The sequence below is a fragment of the Ostrinia furnacalis genome, unplaced genomic scaffold (assembly GCF_004193835.3).
Source record: "Ostrinia furnacalis isolate ACB-3 unplaced genomic scaffold, ASM419383v2 OfSCF7590, whole genome shotgun sequence".
Taxonomy (NCBI): Eukaryota; Metazoa; Arthropoda; class Insecta; order Lepidoptera; family Crambidae; genus Ostrinia; species Ostrinia furnacalis.
The window spans coordinates 577,575-598,136 of record NW_021137829.1 but is presented as its reverse complement, the minus strand read 5'-3'; the positions used below and the strand labels follow the sequence as shown (position 1 = coordinate 598,136).

At 37.5% G+C, this 20,562-nt stretch overlaps 1 protein-coding gene across 1 annotated transcript; it reads left to right on the top strand.

The window, feature by feature from the left end:
• Nucleotides 1-8,061: 8,061 nt before the first annotated feature.
• On the top strand, nucleotides 8,062-18,748 carry flz (transmembrane serine protease filzig; the record flags this gene model as incomplete). The annotated part of the gene is made up of 7 exons (XM_028322027.1): nucleotides 8,062-10,299; nucleotides 11,084-11,234; nucleotides 11,909-12,095; nucleotides 15,807-15,991; nucleotides 16,594-16,709; nucleotides 17,653-17,772; nucleotides 18,480-18,748. Coding segments are annotated over 7 exons (3,162 nt in total), but the record flags the coding sequence as incomplete, so codon positions are not given.
• Nucleotides 18,749-20,562: the final 1,814 nt, after the last annotated feature.

Genomic DNA, 20,562 nt, shown 5'->3' with positions numbered 1-20,562 from the left:
ATATTTACGAACCTCAAAAATTTTTGTCAGGCGCGAGAAGATTTTAACCAATGACGATAGATGGCGCTTTTCCACGTCTTATGAAAATCCCAAATATTTTACGGGACCCTATTTTTTTCCAAAATAAAATTTAGCCTATGTTACTCGTGAGTAATGTAGCTTTCGAATGGTGAAAGAATTATTAAAATCGGTCCAGTAGTTTTTGAGCCTATCCATTACAACTAAACAAACAAACAAACAAAGTTTTCCTCTTTATAATATTAGTGTAGATAATTGTCCTGTCTGTCACGTCATAATAGTGTCAGTGTTACCCCTCCCGTGCCGCTTCCATACCTCAGGTACTGGCTGAGTTATGGGCTAGATCTATAGAAAGATTTAAAACCTTGATTTATAGCCCGTAAAATTAATAAATTACAGAAAAAGCAGCGTGTGGCTCACTTAATCATAAGATTAAGTGAGCCACACGCTGCTTTTTCAACACACTGTCAACTATTCAATCAAAAGTGAAAAGATTATCACTTTTGATTGAATAGTTGACATTGTATTTTATTTCCACACTGATAACAATCCACATTAATTACTTTATGTTTCACACGCTTATGCTCCAATAAATTAAACTAAAAGTGAAAATAACTTTCCATTGTTATATTTATAACTCGAAGGCTATAACTTATAACTCATCGAGTAGTGTGACCACGCCTTTATGACTTCCCGTGCGTGACACAGATAATACTTTAACTCATTTGAAAGTGTTAAATTATTTAACACCTGGGTGTCTACACTACATACCAACCATAAACTATACTTACTTATTCTTATCACACTTATTGAGAGTGAGAGAGACGAAGCGATATGAAAAATTCTGAAATTTTTGCAGTAGTCCTAGTATAATTAAGTATAACTAATAAGAATTAGGTCACTAACGCATGAAAGTTTGATCACATGAAAATTTTTCTCAATTAAAATCATAATCATTATAAAGTAAGTACTAATTACTAATCATTATTATAAGTAATCATTAGAAATAACTAGTCGTAGTTCATTCGATTTATTTAAATGACTTTAAAATTGTAACTCTGCTCAAATTTTCGTAATCGGTCAAGCCATTTCGCAGAAGTTTTTTTACAAACACTGTGACACGAGAATTTTATAAATTACAATAAAATATTCTACAACAAAAAAACAACATACCGTTTTGTTTTTCTTCTCGATTCTTAAAAAATGGCTAATAAAACTAAAAAACGGTTATTACAATCAATATTTCACTTAAATAATAACATAAATTCAATTTGGTTTATTAAATGATGCCATTTGCATTGGCTAATCAGCCAGTTTAAAAAATGAATCAAATAATTAACTAAAATGTAATTAAAATTTTTAGTAATAATGATATATCGATTGTGTACAGATTTTTTAACTAATTGTACATTAGCGAGAAAATCTCCAGTTCATTAAGTTCTAACGGAAGATGAGAACTGTCTTTTAAATAGGTATTTTTTTAATGAAAGAAATTAAGAAGAAAACGCTCTGTTGAGTATTGAGGCATAAAAAACCTACCTCATTATAAAAAAACAACTTGAAAAAATTGAAATGCCTGACGCCCGTATTCACAAACATTACTATGAGGTCTCACAGTGCGCATGGAAGCACAGGGTGATACACGAACCAATCACAGAGCTCTATTCGCTGTGCGTTCGATTTGCTGCTCACTTAAGAAAGCATCGTTTGTGAATACGGGCGTAAGTAGCTCAGATGGAAGAACAATAGCCCGGCAAGTTCGATTCCCGCCTTAGGCAGTTCGATTTTTTCAAGTTGTTCATTTATAATTTAGCTTGAGAAGCGACTCTTAACGCTATAACCTATCTCATGCTATAAAAAGTTATCATCTGATTATTATACAAGTAAAATTATTGATAAAAACTTAACTGAAACTTAGTAGCATTGGCTTAAGACTTAATTTTTTTATACTTGGAATCCCGGATACCCCTCTTAGTTAGGACAAATCCAGGGAAACCCGGACGAATGGCAACCCTAGTTCTAAGGTCCTTCAGTGATAACCACGAAATTCCACGAAAAGAAGTCCCTACATAAACCGATGGACGAAAACAAGGGTTTACGTATAAGTAAAAACATCATATTTATGCAAGTAGGCTTTTAAAAAGCACTTTTACACGTCCCAGACCCACCCTACCACTACTTCAGGACAACAAATGGGCCAGTGTTTTATTTCTTCATGAAACTCCAAAAACATAACCCTCCTTCTAGCGCAGTTAGGTAAAAAGAAAATATAAGTTGCCAATGAAAAACAAATAAGCTCGATACAAAACGAAAGCGTAGAAACGCCGTTTCACAGTAAAACAACATAAATGTAAGACTTTCACGAAAATTTGCTGGTCACGTTGCTGATCGACACTTATCTCCACTATAGTTTTCACTGTATTTACGAGACTGTGGCGTGTAGTAATATCATGGCAACAAGACATTCAAAGTTTTATTGAAAGGAAACATAAATTCAAAATTAGTAGTTCTTGAAAATCATGCATTCATTATGTATAAGTCATTTTAGGTCTGAAACCGTCTGGCGACCTTGGGAAGTGTATAGGTCAAGTCCTTTTTTTTACGGGGTAAAATGCGTTGAATCGCATACCTACCCTGCGGGGACAGGGTAGGTTATGTGCTCACCAAGTCAGAAGGACGAGGCATATCTACCCACTAAAAAGACCCCGGTGCTCCGTCACTCGCCATAAGTGGGAGGAAACTGTGGGTTTCCAGACAAAGCCTTCTCTACCACAGCCCCTCCCGCCGTTAACCTCTGATTTTCAGTAAAAAGTTGAGCAATTTACTTTGTCCAGATGATGGTGTTATTTTATGGTTTTAAAGGAAACATGACAAAATGAAAATTATCACAATTTAGTCAGACACGACTGATTTAAGTAATTGTATCGACCTGATTGCCTGAAAATTCTTTTTATCGTCATCATTATTTTAGCCACAGAACGTCCACTGTTGAACATAGACCATAGTATGGAAACCATTGGTTGGTTGGGGACCAATGGTTTCCATATCGAAAAATCTATTGCGATATAATTATTTGACACCTAAAGCTCTATCATGGTCATCATCATCATCATCAGTCTATATCCACTGTGGCTATTCTTCCCTTAATTTTGCTCTGTCTGATGTCTGTCGGAAGTACGCATCAATGTTGATTTGTTACTGTGTATATTTTAAAGACTGAAAACCCTTGAAAAAGAAACTGATAAATAGTGACTGAGTTTCTTGCGCTGCTTCTTCTCAGCACTGGCCCATTTATTGTCCCGAAGCAGTGGTAGGGTTAATACTGGGACGTGTTTTTACACAAAAAACACTTTTGTGCTTTTTAAAAGCCTACTTGCAAAAATAAAATGAGTTTTATTATGTCATAGACATAGTTTGTGGTCATTAAAACTATATATTTATCAATACCATAATAATAAAAGCGAAATAGTGCGTGAGTGTTCAATTATTACAGTTATTATTAGTAGTTACAGTTGTGTAATCTCTTGTGAATAATTAATAATTATAAATAAACACTGGCACTACTTTCCCGTCTAGAAACGCTAATTGTGGAACCAACAACGATAATGGAATACATAATGCCATTCATTCATACTAATATAAAGCTGAAGAGTTCGTTTGTTTGTTTACATGAACGAGCTAACTCAGGAACCGATTGAAAAAAATATTTTTGTGTTGCCCATTTATTGTCCCGAAGCAGTGGTAGGGTTAATACAAAGACGTGTAGAATACGGGACTATTCCCACCTCTCGTTCCCACTACTGCAACTCCTGTGTAGCCAGGATCTACAGCTTGACCGCCATAAAAACCCAACCAATGAAGGTCAAGTTTGTCCCGGGGGAAAGTTAAACTGTCATTGGACCCGCAACGAAATTAATCAGAAGAACATAGGAGGAGAGGAGAATTAAGGTTCGACTTCCCTCCATTGCAAAGCGGATGACAGGGGACAAGTAAAGGTCGGGACGTATAAAAGCCTACTTGCAAAAATAAGTGAGTTTTGTGAGTTTTTTTATTGAGGAAGGCTGAAGAAGGAGAAGGAAAATTACATCGCCCTACAACCAATAGGGGCGGAGCAGTAAAGGAAAATGTTGCAAAACCGGGAAATATTATTCAAACTATACATATATTTTCACGCGTACGAAGTCGCATGCACAACTAGTTCGTGTATATGTCAGATACGCTGTTTTGAATGAAGGAAATAAATAATAGAACATAATACATGTTGTCGTTTCGTAATTTATGCTAAAATATACGACGAATACACATTCGGTTCGTGAATAAAAAAGACACGCAAGTTGTGTTTCCTCCCGGTAGAAAGTTGATGTTAAAGCATCCTTATGGCTAAACTAATCGGAAAGAAATTCTGATTTTTATACTAGTTTTACTGATTCATAATAAGGTTGTTTGAAATGGCTGACTAGCTACCACCATCTTACCTAAAGTCTGTCGCCATAACAACAATGTTAACAGCATTATTGTGTTCCGGCAGTTAAAGAAAGAAAGAAAGAAAGAAAGAAAGAAAGAAAGAAAGAAAGAAAGAAAGAAAGAAAGAAAGAAAGAAAGAAAGAAAGAAAGAAAGAAAGAAAGAAAGAATAATTTATTTGGCACATAAAAAAAGAAACAATAAATCAGCACAATAAAATGAAAATATAGAATAAAAATAACAATAATAATACTTAACAGTTAGTGGTAAGATAGCCAGTCCCTCTGTGGTTGAGGATTCCGGGTGAAGCTCGCTTCCACCTTCGGCGTGATCATCACTTACCATCAGGTGAGATACAGGCCAAGAGCTTCCCCGTTGGGGATAAAAAATAAAATTATATTCATCTTCATTTTAGTCATTGCTGAACATAGGTTCCTGTAGTATTTTATGATCTCCTACAGTTCTAACGTTTTTACTGAGTCAGTGTCTGAGGAATGGTAGCGGCACGGGAGGGTGTTTTTGTAACGTCAAACTTTAGCGAGACTATGTGAATCAGAGGTGGAATTGTGTAAAGCAATCGTAATCATTTGACAGTTCATAACGTACGATAAAGTCAGTTAAACAAAGCGTTTGACAGAATAATCGTACGTTATGAACTGTCAAATGATAACGATTGCTTTACACAATTCCACCTCAGACTTGTATGCTCTGTCACGTCATCTGTGTCACCCCTCCCGCGCCGCTCCCATACCACAGGCATAGACTTAGTTGTGCTAGACTTGTAGCTGTCAACTAGTGACCGACCGAATATTCGTTTTCGTTTTCGTTTTCGGCCATTTTCGGCCAAAAAAGGCACATTCGGCCATATTTTCGTTTTCGGCCAAAAACCAGCCGAAGCTTCGGCCAAACCGAATATCAGAAATTAATGAATGAGACGGTGACGTTTATCGTTCCGATATCTTCGGGAGTGAATCTGGTGCACTCATGGTTCCAATTAGACTTGAACGGACGCGGTATTGTCTCACTCTTTTGAAGATGTGAAGTGAGGTTACGTTGTAGAGGGTGTCCAGCGAGAATTTTCCAAGTTCAAAAATGAATACAAATAAAACCAAAGAGTTTTCATTAAGCTTAATTGTTTCAAAATAGAGTCTAATGCGGATTTGAAATACGCCATGAGTCACTGGTCGGGAGCCTACAGAGCGTTCGCAGATGAGCAATAAGTATTTGAAATGTAGTGTCGAATGATCGACGAATGTCTGATACCACAACTGCAACTGCATCCCGGTCAACTACGTAACTATTTCAGCAAGAAGGTGTCTCACCGCACACGGAGAGTACCTCGATGGAGACACTGACGACTTTTTTTTTTCAAATAAATGATCAGCAAGTACAGGGACATGTATACCCTAGCTGCCTCGGTCACCAGATCTCACACCATGCGACTTTTTCTTGTGGGGGTATCTCAAGTCAAAAGTTTACAGCAAACAATCATTAAATAATTCAGGTTCTGTAAGAAAATATCTGCCGTGAAGTTGCAGGAAAATTATTAGCGCGATTTGCTCTCGCATAGTTGCGAATGTAAGGGTCCGGCTGTGAGAGTGCCTATAGTAAAACGGGCATCATTTAAAAGACGTTGCCTATAAAAAATTAAATCCGCATTGTTAAACTCCAGTTTGCATTAGTAATAAATAATAAAAAATCATTAATTTATTTGCATTCCTTTTTGAAGTTGAAAAATTCCCACTGGACCACACTGGACACACCCTTTATTTCTTCTTCACTTCCCAATATTTTAATATACACCGGAAATAATATTCTACTAAGAATTCATAATAATTTTTATGTGTTTTAATGCCACTTTTTTTAATCAATCCTTATCAAAATCAACTGTCAAATGTCATTCTGTTTTTGGTCAAAACATTAACGGTTTTCAAAGATTTTACATAATTTCAGATTGAAATTTGAGAGTTGAAGGTCATTTTCCTTTTCGTTTTCGTTTTCGGCCGAAAATGAGACTGCAGCCGAAGCTTCGTTTTCGTTTCCGTTTTCGGCTGAAAATTCATATTCGGTCGGACACTACTGTCAACATAAAAATCTAAAATACCACACATACTACTAATTAAGGAGTACGTGCCCAAACAACTGCACGCAGGAAGATTTATTGATTTATTGACAACGCCACTCTTGTGGCGGAGTTTTGGGCTTGGTCGACACGACAAGAAAAATTACGAAGTGATATACACCACTAAATTTTTATCACCGAAAAAATTAATTCTGGGTAATGAGTTATTGATACTGATCCCATTTGTGCAAAAAAAAGAAGTTAAATAAAGTGACTCAAAATTTCCTCCGAAAATTGGTAATTTATGGACACATGCGTCGCTAGCACTATTTACGTACGATAATGTAACACTTATTAGAATTCAGAATGGTCTAAGTTAGCTAAGTATGTAATAATAACACTGGAAGCTTTGTCGAGGCGTGAGCGAGACAGACAGATCGATGCAACGTGCGAGAGCGTACGACTACTCTAGCGAGCAGCGGAGTGACAAAGCTGTGACGCGTAAAATACGGACTAAGGGAAATTTAATAAAAAAAATAACTTTATGAAAAACATTTCTTTTTCTTTTGCTTTAAATATTTCACACGTTTCTACATAACCTGTTAAAAATTTTTCGGTGATAAAAATTTAGTGGTGTATAAAACAACATTTAAACTACTTCTGAAATAAGGAAATTATTAAAAAAGAACTTGGAATGTTTTACGTAACAAAAAATACATCACTTCATATAACAAAACGTGCAATTATAATTGACATAAATGACTATGACATGACGTGTGATTATTGTTATAGATGACCCACGCTGAACTGTCCCACCAAACTCAATGACAGGGGGGCGCTACCATCGTTCAACTTTATGGTTTCTAACATGGCAAAAATCGGAACCAGCGATTCGGTATTGACGGTGGCGCCCCGCTGTCAATGTCATCGATAGGACAGTTCAGTATTTTGGAACTATAGTATTATTGACATATTAATGTACTTTATGAACGCTCAACATTGTGATTGATGCTTTAAGTATTAGTTAGACACTAATCTGACATCTTTTTAGTACCGATTTATTTTATTGACGTTGACTGAATAATAATTAATAAAAAATAATTGCCCTTTTGTTCCTTTTCAAATAAAAAACAATTGAATAGAAGTATAGTAAGCATAAAAAACTGTTGAAATCGTTTGCGTATAAGACAAAATTCGATACATTCGTGACATTTCGACTATCAAAATTAGTTTCGGGCTACCGTTTCTCATAATAAGTTCACTTTACGTCACATTCACAGGGACGCTGTTCAAAGCTGGGCTGCACCATCTTATTTTAACTTTGAAAAACGTAAAAATCTTTCAAACTCCATACAAAAAGCACCGGTTATCGTAATAGTTACCGTTAAAGTTAGGTGGTGCAACTCAGCCTTAGTTTTTATACTAAACCTTTCGATGGCGATTTGAATACGCAAACGATTCGAAGTCGAAAGTTAAAGGATGTATTTTACAAACAATTGAATAACCAGACTTCTCTTTTTTTCCAGATTCAAGAAAACTCTTCGGAGGATATAGAATAACACCATCACACTGCAAAGCATCAAGAGCCGCCAAGTACAACAGAGGCAATAAAATATGCATGTTCAACCACGAATGCGTGCAACGAGGAGGCGAAGTGGTGGGCACTTGCATGGACGGCTTCTTATTTGGGGCTTGCTGCCAACTAAAATCTGACAGCCAATCCCACATCCCCAAAGGCCCAGGCGTGGTCATGACCAGCTACTTAGATTATCCAGATGCAGAAACCGAAACAGACGATTATGACTCCGATCAGCTCAGCGCACTTCACAACAGCTTCAGACCCGTCGTGACCCCAGGATATAGACCTGGATTCAGCAGCCAAGTGACGATCACACCAGATGTTAAGACAACCGAAGCTATGCAGCAAGAGATGATCTCTGAAGGCTTTAATCAGATCACGAACTCACTTCTGCATTCGCCTCCTAAGGATAATAGTATTTTTGGAAAACCAGTCAAACCTGAAGACATATACAGCCACAGTTCAATAGACCATAGCGTAGCTGAAACGATACTCTTGAACGAGAACGGTTCGGTTGCTGAAAATGTCGTCAGACCTTCAGATTTTAACGTCCAAATATCGTCAATGCAAACCAAACCAACTGTGAGCCCTATATCTTCAACGCCGACCTCGACGCCTAAAACTGTGTCCACACATCATCCTGTATATACCAAACCAGGATTTAAACCTAAGCCAGGTAATAAAAATACCAGTAAAAACCCGTCAACAGAAAACTACGTCATGGTGTCAACAGTGACGAAAGAAAGCCAGAAGATTACTGAACTGTCTTCAATTGACAGCATAATTCAAATGCTGAACGATAGCACTCCGAGCATGAAAGAAGAAGCCACATCTCCAGCATCAGTAGACTTGGATATCATAGAGAACAAATCTTCACCTGGCCCTACTGGAACTGTAGCTCCAATCTCATACAGCAGTGGTTACCCGAGCTACTATTCCTCAACAGGACATTACGTAACTATAAACCCAACTCCAAACCCCTCGACTTCTTACTCAAAGCCCTCCTTTACCACAAAGAGGCCTTATACCACACCTAACAGTATACCACAAGGTGACAAGCCTACTAGCAAACCTTACTACTCATCCCCTAGTCCTAGTCAATCAACTAGTCAAGCTATAGAAGCTTTTAACAGATATCCTACCGATCCGAATAACTTCAATTCTTTGACAACGTTTAGCTATGTAAGTTCTAGCACAACAGTCGCTCCCACCACTACTTCAAGAAGACCACCGTCTACTAGCTACGTCACTGGTGCCAAACCATTGAGAAGACCTGTCACACCACCGACGAAGATCGTTCCAGGTTACGACGTAGCTCCAGATACATTCTCAAGTGTAACTCCAACAGTAATTGTCCTAAATGGCTTCCAAACGTCAAAACCAGAAACATCAACAGAAGAAAAGGAACCCCAGTTTGTAGAAATATCTCAAGAACCCTTTAAGAAACCCGTCAGTCAAATAACAGTTAATAACCACATACAATCGACCAACAATATCTATATGGGTAAACCGCCTCAGACATTCGAAAGACCGGCCTCTCCTACAGTAGTTATAACTCCAAAACCACCTCCAGTAACCAGTCCATACCCTCTCAAAGCTTCGACGAAGCCTCCAACAGTATCAACCAGTCCCTTCCCAGTTTTTGACTCATACACAGAATACTACGCACCGACGACCTTCAAGCCTGAACTGCAGACGTCTCCAGACGACCTGATCAACTTCCCACCGGTTAGAAATCCTATGCTGAACGCTACAGGGTCTAACCCAGCCTTATACAACACTAGCATCGCATTATCCGACAATTCAGAGGAACTGCTCCACGATGTTGAATTCACGACCCCTACATGGCAAGAAGACGAGAATCTGAATGAAAAAATGAATCTATTCGTTAACAAGATCGTCGGATCTCTTCAAGGGACCTTCCAGGAACTGCATGACATTGTAATATTGGACAAAAAGCCAAACGCAACTAGGTTTACAACTCCGAAGCCGACCAAAAAGACTACGACTTCTAAAAGGCCGTTTTTGACGTCCAAAAAGCCGGTCAGGGTGACTACAACGACGACGAGAAGGCCGACAGTGAAGACGTCTAAGAAGCCGACAAGGCCGACAACTGTGGCTTACAGAAGGACCACTACCACTACACCGCCACCAACTACCACGACCACTAAGAAACCGGTAAGTTAGTTTTTATCACCTTGTGATAGCTGAGCGACAGTCATCTGTAACAATACTAAATTAATTCATGAAACTACTCGTTTTGGCCTACTCCAGAAATAAATAGAGATGGAAATTTAAAAAAGTATTAACGTAAGTACTTATTTCGTACTAAAGTGCTTCACTTGCTTTAAATACTGAAAAACTGAAATCTTATTAATAATCTCTAATATCTCTTAATATAATAATATTTAGTTAAAGAATTTTCACTAGTTTTTTTACGCTTCTAGCTTCTACCTTATTCACTTTCAATTATTTGTCTGTCTGACTATGACTAGTCTACTCGTATTAAATCTTAAATTAAGACTAAGAGTAGGCGCACACCGTTGATTTTTAGTTGGCCGATAGTTGTGCCCGATTTTAATTTTTATGAAGAATCGGCCAAATCGAATCGGCGTAGTGTGCGCACTCCCTTACATGCCCATACTGATCAACTGCCCGACTAAACTATCGGCCGACGAAAAATCAACGGTGTGCGCCTACTCTAAGAGTACTTCCTTAGCTTATTTTTTGAAATACTACCAAAGCACCAAGCGATTCAAATAAAATTATTAAAGAAATCTGCTTCTTCCATTAGACTCAAAACTATGCATTAGTAGACCATGAGATAAATCATTATCCATGGTCTCCTTGAAACCCTCCATTGAGTTTTCATCTTCTTTAACAACTCCACGCCAAAATCAAACCAGATTCATCTTCCAGCATCAGAACAATTGTGCCTTTCCTCTGATACTCCTCATTCCAGGTCACCACCACATCCAAGAGGCCCAAGCCGAGCAAGAGGCCGATCACCACCACAGCTCCTACCACCGTCACCACCGTCACCACTGAACTGTCAGATGAGGTCACCACGGAGAGCGTGGTGTATGAACAAGTGGATTATAATGACAAGAATTGTGAGTATATTCGTTCGTTTCAGCCAAATGACGTCCACTGCTGGACAAAGGCCTCCCCCAAGGATTTTCACATCGACTGGTCTTACGTTGTCCGTATCCAGGCCAAATCAAATTTTGGTATATTGGATTGAAAATAATTGGAATTCTAAAAACAACAACACTATAAAAATGAGCTTGGCATTTTGTAAAAAAAAAACAGCTACAGAGATAGCCTAGGGTAGTGGATAATATTATGACCTATCCTCCACATTGACATTATTTTTATGAGCTGTCAAAAAGCGACTCTCCTATAGATTTTGTATGGCAATGGGAGTCCCCATTGTCCCCGTCATCTAGTCGCGAATTTTGTCAGGCATTTTTTTAATAATTAATGGTATCAATAGACTGGTCTGTGAGCACGAAGAATTGTTTCCAATGACCCCAAGCTCCCATCCTTATCGCTCGCGCGTAATTATGATGCTGTGCCGCTCGCACACTCACTGCGGGCACCCGTCGCACAGTCGCGACAGCAATACAATTACGCGCGAGAGACAAGGATGGGCAGCTTGGGGTCATTGGACAAAATTCTGCGTGCTCGCAGACCGGGCTTTAGTCGCGAATTTTGTCAGGTATTTTTTGAGTTTATAGTGTCAACTAGATACCCAAATACGTATCTATGTATCTTTCATTTCCAGTATGCGGAGTGCGTCCCCTAGTCAAAACGGGCAGGATCGTCGGCGGCAAGAACGCCAAGTTTGGGGAGTGGCCTTGGCAAGTGCTGGTCCGAGAGTCGACATGGCTGGGCCTGTTCACCAAGAACAAGTGTGGTGGCGTGCTCATCACCAGTCGGTTTGTGACCACCGCTGCTCATTGTCAGCCTGGGTGAGTATTGTTGAAAAATGTGAGTGAGTCTAAATTATAACTCATGCATTCAGAATGGGGCTCATGTATTCAGATTGGGGCTTTCGATGATTGGTCACAAAGTCCATCTGTCACAAAGAAGTGTGGGTAAATTGGTCTGATTTTTGGAGCTATACTCGTTTTGTGACTTATCGTCACAAAATTTAAGTAAATTTCGTCCCACGTTTATTTTTTTATGTAGTATGGATTGACTCATTATTAGACAATTAATTCTTATTATTCAGTGTTACCCAAGACGACTGTACTTATTATTTGCTTTTAATTTAATTTCTTGACACACGTGGGTATACGCGATAAACTTAATAATTGCTCTGTGGTTGAGGATACAGGGTGTAACTCGCTTCTACCTTCGGCCTGGTCATCACTTTCCATCAGGTGAGATGCTGGCTAAAGCCTATTCGTTGTGGATAAAATAAATATATCTTTACGTCTTTACTGCTAAAACACAAATACTGTAACCGTATTTCGTCTTTCATTCATGCTCCGGCTGTTCATACTATGAATGAACTAGAGATGCGACACAAGTCGCCTTTTCATGATCGATGTTCGGCCGAAAATTTAAAAAAGTAGAGATCTTTCATTGAAATCAACATAAATGATTTGTTTCTAGAGAGGCAGCATTCATTTTCCAAACAGTATTTAACATTGGTTCATAATATAAATTCGTATTTTTTTAAATACCCACATAAGCTTCGGCGAACTCCTTGGCTGAATAACCAATTTGGACGTTACTTACTACTTTGAATCAATTAAATACTACCGAGCTTCAGCCGATTCCATGCCGAATGCTTAAAATTAATGGACGAAAATACATTTTGCGACAGCTCTACTTCGAATCAATGAGTGGGATGGGTGGGCCACGCGCGTCGTGACATTAATTTCTGCGTACAGTTAACCTCAAAAATGTGTTATTTTGTACAGAAATATGAAGTTTTTAGCATTTATTTAGTATTTTTTTAATTATACAAGAAATTAATTGGGTAATACCTAATCTCTTTGTCAATTAATTACATCCTTAATAGATCTTAATGCTCTGTTAGCAGATCTAAGTAAACTTACAATAAAAAAAATTGAAAATGCTACGGCCTGTTTTCAGCATTTTTTTCATTATATTAATTATTTTCTGTGACATTTAGGTTGAGTTGCACCAACTTACTTTAACCGTGACTAACAACAAAAATCGGTGTTTTTTGATATGGAGTTTGACACATTTTTATTGTTGATAGTGCAACTAAACCTTACTGTTTTGCTTGCTAAGTAATCATTTGTATTTTAGTTATGTCAAATTCAAATTCTTTATTTATTTGCCAGAAATAGGTAACATAATGATGGTCAAATATACATAAAATAAAGTCCATGTTTCGCTAAATACATCTTAGCATGCAATAAAGAAAACAAGATTACAATCAATTACAGTCATGATTTTCATATTTAGTTACAGAGTAAAAGGTTTTTTGTAACAACCAGGATTTGTCAAAATAGTATCAGTAGTGACTCGAAGTAATTATTATATGACTTTTTTATTATATGACATTTGGATCTCTCCGCTATTTTTTAAGCTCGACTGTACCCCGCCCGCCCAGTCGTTTGTCTTGCTCTACCTTACGCTACTGAAAGAAGTCTTTCTCTAAAAATCAATGATAATCGTGGAATCAGTAGACTTCAGGCTACTTCTTTAGATGACTACACCGATGAAGTCTGGCCGTCTCTCTCACACTTATGGCTCTACCATAAACTATATTGAAAATACAAAATTCGTCATAATATCTGAAATTCTGGAGCGATTGTTTTGAAAAAAAATTTCGTAGGTAGATTTTTGTGTCCTTTTCTTTTGCTAACAATTTCGTAGAGATGTGTCCAATTGTTGCTGAGAAATAAAATCTTGAAGGTAAATTCCTGAATCGCGATGTTGAAGTTTTTGCTCGCGCTAAGTATATAAGGAAAATATCCGGGTATGCTATCGGGAGGTCCGTAGCTACGCCGTAAGCCGGATTTGGCAGGGATCCGGTCTAAGTCCCTGCCTAAATATATGTTGAAGCTCAGCAATTCATATATGGTAAAATAAAGGCAGATACACAGAAAATGAAATAAAGAGAGACTCTCTGGTCTCACCACCACGTGCGTAGCTGATTTGACCGCCCTTTTTGCTTTTGTAAAAAGTAAATTATTAAGTTTTTTTCACTGTAAAGTGGTTTCGCGCTAAGTCCGTTACATTTGCATCAATTTTATTATTTCTTACGTTTCACAGTTTTACGAGTATATCAAGTAACGTTTAATTTTACGAATACATCGATTTCGTTCTTTCTTGTGTTCACCTTACACTAACTTTTTCTTGCGACTTCGCCTGCGTGATACTTATTATTATGTTAAGAAATTCTGTAGCGCGCTTCTGCCATTCAAAAACCGGGATATATAAGGTATCCTATGTTTTTCTGCTTGACAAATTTTTGATTGTATCTGTGCTGAGAAGAAACGCCGGAACCAACTCAGTCACCACTAGTTGCCAGTAATTATCTAACGGTAAAAATAACCAAATTCAAGTACATCAAACATGGTGCAGACTGAACTGACCACGCATCCTTGTCATCAATATAGTCTCGAACCTTATAGTTTGACCCTTTGGACATATTATAAGGGTATTTTTTAATATGTATCTTTTTAGGTATTTATTGGCAACTAGCTTTCCGCCCGCGGCTTCGCCCGCGTGGAATTTTGTCTGTCACAGAAAAACTTTATCGCGCGCGTCCCTGTTTCAAAAACCGGGATAAAAACTATCCTATGTTCTTTCCCAGGACTCAAACTATCTCTATGCCAAATTTCATCAAAATCGGTTGCGAGGTTTAAGCGGGAAAGCGTAACAGACAGACAGACAGACAGACAGACAGACAGAGTTACTTTCGCATTTATAATATTAGTTGGGATTCGGCAAGGTTGTGTGGTATCTTGTTATATGTATGTGGTAATACATTTCCCCAAGACACTTAGTATGTCTTCCAGTCCGTGGTCGCCTCCGAAATCATCTCTACGAGCTATGTGCCCCGCCCATCGAAATTTTTCGGCGGGCTATGTCAATTCCTTTGGTTTTCCTGCAGTGTGTGCATCATCACCATCATCTCAGCCATAGGACGTCCACTGCTGAACATAGGCCTTCCCCAATGCTTTCCATATTGCCCAGTTGGTAGCGGCCAGCGTCCAGCGCCTTCCTGCTACCTTTATGATGTCGTTGGTCCAGCTTGTGGACGTCCCACGCTGCGTTTTCCTTTACGCGGCCTCCACTCCAGAACCTACTGCCCCATCGGCCGTCCGTTCTGCGTACTATGTGCCCTGCCATTGCCACTTCAGCTTGCTAATCCGTCGGGCTATGTCAGCGACTTTAGTTCGTTTACGTATCTCCTCATTTATGATTCGATGTCGTAAAGAAACACCGAGCATAGCCCACATCTCAAAGAAAAAGAAAGAAAGAAAGAAACAATGTTTATTTGGCACCAAATTACATGCACTTTCTCAGATAAAAGATAAGGAGACATGTAAAGTGCCCCATAAGGGCTACCTTTTCTTTTTTATTCTTATATTTTGACGTTCATAGTGCCACTGGTGGTCTAAACTGAATAAATATTTTTGATTTTGATTTAAATTTGATTTTTTCACATGTACAAACGTTATTACTTCCAGCTTCCTGGCATCCTTAGTAGCGGTCTTCGGGGAAAACGACATAGCCAGCGACAAGGAGGCACGACGACCGGTGTCGCGGAACGTGCGTCGTGTGATCGTGCATCGGCAGTACGACGCCGCGACGTTTGAGAATGACCTGGCGTTGTTGGAACTGGAGTCGCCTATCAAGTTCGATGCTCATATCGGTATGTTTGAAAGATTAACTTCTTTTTTCATATGGGAAATGCATGACCCATATGAGCCAATGTACACGAAAGGTTGCGGCAGTGCGATGCCAAAACGGTGTCGCCGCGTCATCTTACAAAGAAATATCTATAGCGAGCACACGAACGGTGCGACTCCGCAACGTGATTTGGCTCTATACACTCGCACAAGAAGTATTGAAAAGTTCAAGCTACATACATTCTATAAAAATGCAATGGCTATAACATATTAATTATAACTTTTAACGAAAATATAGTAGAAATGACAACGTCTGCGTACATTACCTACTCATAAAATCTTTCAACTTTCATTTGTTTCAACCAACCGCCGTCCACCGCTGGCTTCAAGGATATTTTAATCATGTTTGGACAAAAACCTTACAAAAGTCAATTCCCAAACACTAACTTTGCATTTTTATAACAATTACCTAATTTGGAATTTTTGTAACAACAATAGCTGTAACGAATATAAAAAGTAAATACCTACATGAGTACGAATCCCAGCCAAGACAGGCGTCTTTTTGATAGGAAAAATTATGTTTGCCTTATTTGTAGTATCTAACATCTTAATGTTTCCTTTCCAGTACCAATCTGCATGCCTCCAGACGAGTCTGACTTCACTGGTCGCATGGCCACCGTGACTGGCTGGGGCCGCTTGAAGTATGGTGGCGGGGTGCCGGCAGTACTACAGGAAGTACAGGTAAATCCCATTATAGATCAATACTTCAGGGCCATACTATATATTGAATCTTGCCATAAAAATAACCTACTTAAAGTCCTTAAACCGCCTCAAGAAACGCCTAAAACCAAGAGGTCCTGGGTTCAACAGTGGGGATAAAAATGGTGCAGCTCTTTTTCACTTTTGGCCTAATCATAATTAAAACTCATAAAACTCATTTATTTTTGCAAATAGGCTTTTAAAAAGCACTTTTACACGTCCCAATATTAACCCTACCACTGCTTCGGGACAATAAATAGGCCAGTGCTGAAAAGAATCAGCGCAAGAAACTCAGTCACTATTGTCAGCCTCCTTTTCAAGGGTTTACAGTCATTTTCCATCAAGTGAGAGCAGCCCAAGAACTTATTCATTTATTTATTTATTTCATTTGTAATACCAAAGAACATAAGTGGAACTTAAGCGAGCGTTCGTTATGGATAAAGACAAGTCTTGCCAAAAGGACCTACATCCTATTTCGGTCAAGACTTGCCAAAATACGAATAAGTCCTATTTATGTATATTTTTTTAAACACTACATATTTGGATTGAATCTTGCCACAAAATAATTAGGTCATAATAATTATCTTGCCATAAAAATGATCTATTTTACTTACAGACTATTTGGATCGAGTCATGCCATAACAAGAGTCTAGGTATTTAAATGAATAAATATTTTTTCTCATACTATAAATATCGGTTAACGGGACTGTTCCCACCTCCGTTCCCACCGCTGCAACTCCTGTGTAGCCAGGATCTACAGCTTGACCGCAAACAACCCAACCAGTGAAGGTCAAGTTGTCCCGGGGGAAAGTTAAGCTGTCATTGGTCTCGCAACGAAATCAGAAGAACATAGGAGGAACGCTATATTGGTTACCTAAAGACTACAGATATACATATAAGGTTCATATTCCACTTTCTTTTCCAGGTGCCGGTGATAGAGAACAGCGCGTGCCAGGAGATGTTCCAGACGGCTGGCCACGCGAAGAAGATCCTCAACTCCTTCATTTGTGCGGGATACGCGAACGGGCAGAAGGACTCGTGTGAAGTGAGTAGTTGAGTGGCAAGTGATTTACGCCCATATTTACAAACGTTACTATGAGGTCTCACAGTGCGCGTGAACGAACAGGGTGACACACGAACCCATCACAGAGCTCTATTATTTGCTGCTTCACATAAGCAAGCATCGTTTGTGAATACGGGTACGTAAAATATTTTTGCAAGCTCAGCTCAAGCCCTGTTGGTAGACAAATTCGTAAAGTATTTTTCTTTGAATTTATGCAAGACACAATTACTGCTCTTTAGAGCAGTTAATTTAATTTTTTTTTTAATTAAATTTTTACCCAGGAAAACCAAATTTATTATGAACAAGATCTGAAAATTAACTAATAACTAATATCATTTGACGGCAAAATTCCTAGTCACATATTTTATTGATTTATTGTTAAAGATTTACCAACAATTGATGTTGTTGGTAAATCTTTAACAATAAATCAATAAAATCAATCTAAAAGATTTTGATTAAGCTTGTGAAGAAGGAGACTTGTAGAAGAGTGTGTAGAAACATTGGGTCTACATCAGATCTATAATAATAAGTTTTTGACAGTGCGACCCATAATATCTCATCTTGAAAACATTTCAAAATAATTTTGCCTATTGTCTTTTTATCAGACAATCCTACCAAAGTTCCTATGATAATAGCCGACTACTGTAAGGTTTTAACAAGTTTTATGTGCAAAATACTTTTCCTTCAAGGGCGACAGCGGTGGACCCTTAGTACTGCAAAGAGAAGACGGCAGATGGCAGCTGGTAGGCACCGTCTCCCACGGCATCAAGTGCGCGGCGCCCTTCCTTCCTGGAGTGTATATGAGGACTACATTCTACAAACCCTGGCTGAAGAGCATCACGGGAGTACACTGAGGGTTGGTTTAGTGGTTGAGGTTACCAGAATCGTGCTTGGACTACAATCATCAGGTATACATAGAAGATTGATGAGAGTTTTTCGATTGATTTAGCCAGAATTTTTCAAAATATAGTGAGAATGAGACTACTTGGCACGAGAGACAACCGCTTAAGAGGCTGTTAAATTAAAGGTTCGATTCCTGGCGATCGCTAGACTATACATAGTAGAAAACTTGGAGATTATTAGTAATTTCTATAGCACAAAATAGGTACTGACAGTCTTCAAAAAGCTTTTGTAGAGAGATAATTATAGGATCTTCGTCATGCCTCATGGGTAGGGCCATTAAAAAATTAAGCTTGTTGGAGACGTCTTATCAAAATAATGCCAAGTAAGTTTTTAAACGGATTTATGATGATTGTAGTCCAAGCTATAAAAACCGTAAAGAAACCGGAATCTCGCAAAGAATACGGATTTTCAAAAGGTGTTCCGCTGAAGATGTCAACTGAATTTTCGAAATTGTGTCATTTTATCATAATCTGTTCCATAACCTATTTCAAGGTGGCAATAAGTACACTATATTGAACCTCACTATATTGAAACCTTTTTTTTAGAAAAATCAACCCTTAGCTACAAAATTGTTGAAGTCATACTCTTATACTTCTCCAAGAGACTTTACATAGTGAATTCAATTCTTATCTACAAAAATCTACTATATTTCAAAAGAAGTCTCGTAATGAAAAGGTGTGCGTCTTTTTCACCTAAATTATTGTTGGTGGTTGGATGGTGGCTGAATATAGCTACTACTTATAAAAATATTTTGAACTATATTCAGATGAAAAAAAGGTTCAAAACCTGTTGAAAAAAATATGTACTGGCCAAAATGGCTGGTTACCTGTGGCCAACTGATTAAATTTATTTAAATCCGTCCATCACACGATATTCGATTCGATATGTATTTGGTCAAGACTTTATGTAAAAAGTATTATCAAATTATGTTAAGTAAAACTGTAAAAATATTATTCGTAACGCTTGAATAATAATATATTAAATCAAATTGGACATACAATTTATTAAAAACTTTATATGATTTTTAATAAATTTGTGGCAGTGACTAAATTATATAAAATTATACATTCATCAAAGCTCTCTACTCAAAAAATTATATATCAAAATGTAAAAATGCTTATAGGTGTTTTAAAAACCATAAAATGTTCCAATAAAATGTAATATAAAATTACATAGAGTACCGCAATTGTTATACTTTGTAAATTAATGCATTTATTTATTGAAGTTAATATAGCAAATAAATTAGTTTAAAATATGTTTCATTGTTATCGAATGACTGTATTTATATGAATAATATTTAAATAGAAATGTAAATGTTACATAATTAAACATACATTCATAAGAATTTGCTCAAGGTAAAAAATATATTTTTTGAAACAATGTTAATATGTTAAAAATAACTAAGCACTGTAATTTTGTAAAATAAAACATAAAGTTACATTATAACTACACAAAAACTTAAGAAAACTGTATCAAAATAAACTTAGTTAAATATTTTAAGTTTAGTTTTTGTCCATACCAATAATGTGTAGAATGAATGTATGAAAGCTCAAAAGTAGATTTAAGTAGAAAAATGTTATTGACTGTTATGCATTTATAAATTAAAAAAATATTTTAAGTAAGTTGTGACTTTTATTGATGCTCAAATTGATCGTTCTTAACAAAAAAAAATATTTAACAACTATAAAAAAGGGCAGTAACATTTGGACAGCTTTGAAAAACCACTAGGATTTATGTACGTAGGGTTACCACAAAAATAATACAACTTTTTAGCTTGCTTCATGGAACGTATTTATTGCACATAAGAACTATTCTACATTATACAAGTAACCTATTTTGTGTCATTTATACATGTTTTATTCAAGAAAC